The following is a 1,951-nucleotide window of genomic DNA, read 5'->3' as shown; positions in this document are numbered from 1 at the left end:
AGTGGCATTAGTGGTAAAGAACCTGCCGGTCAATGCAGGAGACATAAAAGATGTGGGTTCGATCCCTGGGTTGGGAAGATCACCTGGAGGACAGCATGGCAACCCATCCTAGTATTCTTGCCTAGAGAATTCTGTGGACAGAGGAACCTGGTGGGCTACAGTTCCTAGGGTTGCAAAGAGTTGGATATGACTAAAGTGACTTAGCACTCAGGCATGCAAGTCCTTATATCTTTCCCAAGATGATTTAAGTATAAATCTGAGTCTTCATGTCTCTATACAAACTCATTTGATATTTGCTGGTTCTTTCACAGCTCCCAGATCCATGAAAATCTCCAACACCCCCAACACCTCCAGCACCATCACTGGCTTCATCCTCCTGGGCTTCCCTTGCCCCAGGGAGGGGCAGATTCTCCTCTTTGTGCTCTTCTCTGCTCTCTACCTCCTGACCCTCATGGGCAACGGTTCTATCATCTGTGCTGTGCGCTGGGATCAGAGACTCCACACCCCCATGTACATCCTGCTCGCCAACTTCTCCTTCCTGGAGATCTGGTATGTCACCTCCACTGTCCCCAACATGTTGGCCAACTTCCTCTCTGACGACAAGCTCATCTCCTTCTCTGGGTGCCTTCTCCAGTTCTACTTTTTCTTCTCCTCGGGTTCTACAGAAAGCTTTTTCTTGGCTATTATGGCATTTGATCGATACCTTGCCATCTGCCGACCTCTACACTACCCCACCATCATGACTGGACGTCTCTGCACCAATTTTGTGATCAGCTGCTGGGTACTTGGTTTTCTCTGGTTTTTGATTCCCGTCATCATCATCTCCCAAATGTCTGTCTGTGGATCTGGGATCATTGACCATTTCCTGTGTGACCCAGGTCCTCTTCTAGCACTCACCTGCAAAAAAGCTCCTGTGATGGAGCTTGTCTTCTCCACTCTATGTCCTATTCCCCTCATCATTCTTTTTCTCTTCATCATGGGGTCCTATGCTTTGGTCATAAAAGCTGTATTGAAAGTTCCTTCAGCAGCTGGACGAAGGAAGGCTTTCTCCACCTGCGGGTCTCATCTGACTGTGGTTTCACTGTTCTATGGTTCAGTAGTGGTCATGTATGGGAGCCCAGCATCTGAGCATGGTGCTAGAATGCAGATGACTGTGACTCTGTTTTATTCTGTTGTTACCCCACTTCTTAATCCAATAATCTATAGTCTTAGGAACAAAGATATGAAAAAGGCCCTGAAGAAATTTCTGAGACTATAAAATTATTAACCAAAAAGACTCTTTAGCAAGTAGAGCCCAAATTTTTATTTACTAATTTGCAAACTTTTATAAATATTCTATTTAACTTATTTTCAGCTTAAAAACATTATTCAGAAAATTTTTCATTAGAGTATTGACCAAAATTTCAGTATCTTGTGAGCATGTTGTCTGTTGATTTTTTCTTCTCTTGGTTCCTGATCATTTGTCCTGTTTCTTCATATGCTTCCATATTTTTAATTGAATGCTGCACATTATATTTTTGACATTGTAAAGACAATGGATATAGTAATGCAACAAAGGTTAAATTTCCCTCAAGTAGCAGATAGAGTAAAAACAGATCAGTTTGATCCCATTTAAGGATTCATGTTGTAAAAATAACCTAACCCACTTTTGCTCTTATTTCTGGGATGTGACTCTTACTCGGGAATATGACCTTTCTGAGATCTCAGCTGCAAACCTGGACTGTTTTTAGGATACCTCCACCTTAGCAATCCCTGAATTCCTATTTTTGTACCCTGAAAAATCAGGACTCCTAAAACATCTGCTCAGCTCTTTAGACTCCCAATTTCTGCTTTCTGCTAGATTTTTTTAAATCTCATCTTGTATCTAAATGGCTGGCTGAGAAATCAAAAATGCCTTGAAAGGAGATTCTAGTACCCTTTGATCTTCCTTCTCTGTGGTCCTCCTTTTCCA

The 1,951-nt window shown here is 42.3% G+C and overlaps 1 protein-coding gene across 1 annotated transcript; it reads left to right on the top strand.

Annotated features, from left to right (window-relative positions):
- Positions 1-232: 232 nt before the first annotated feature.
- Positions 233-1,258, top strand: LOC113899423 (olfactory receptor 11G2-like). Its single transcript, XM_027552784.1, has one exon. The coding sequence runs from the start codon at positions 323-325 to the stop codon at positions 1,256-1,258; it is 936 nt and encodes a 311-aa protein (XP_027408585.1). The 5' UTR covers positions 233-322.
- Positions 1,259-1,951: the final 693 nt, after the last annotated feature.

The sequence above is a fragment of the Bos indicus x Bos taurus genome, chromosome 10, assembly GCF_003369695.1.
Source record: "Bos indicus x Bos taurus breed Angus x Brahman F1 hybrid chromosome 10, Bos_hybrid_MaternalHap_v2.0, whole genome shotgun sequence".
NCBI lineage: Eukaryota > Metazoa > Chordata > Mammalia > Artiodactyla > Bovidae > Bos > Bos indicus x Bos taurus.
The sequence above is the reverse complement of the archived record's forward strand: the minus strand, read 5'-3'. Positions and strand labels throughout refer to the sequence as shown.

Coding starts and splice junctions, on each gene's coding strand:
- LOC113899423 (XM_027552784.1), top strand. CDS start 323: ATGAAAATCTCCAACACCCCCAACACCTCCAGCACCATCACTGGCTTC.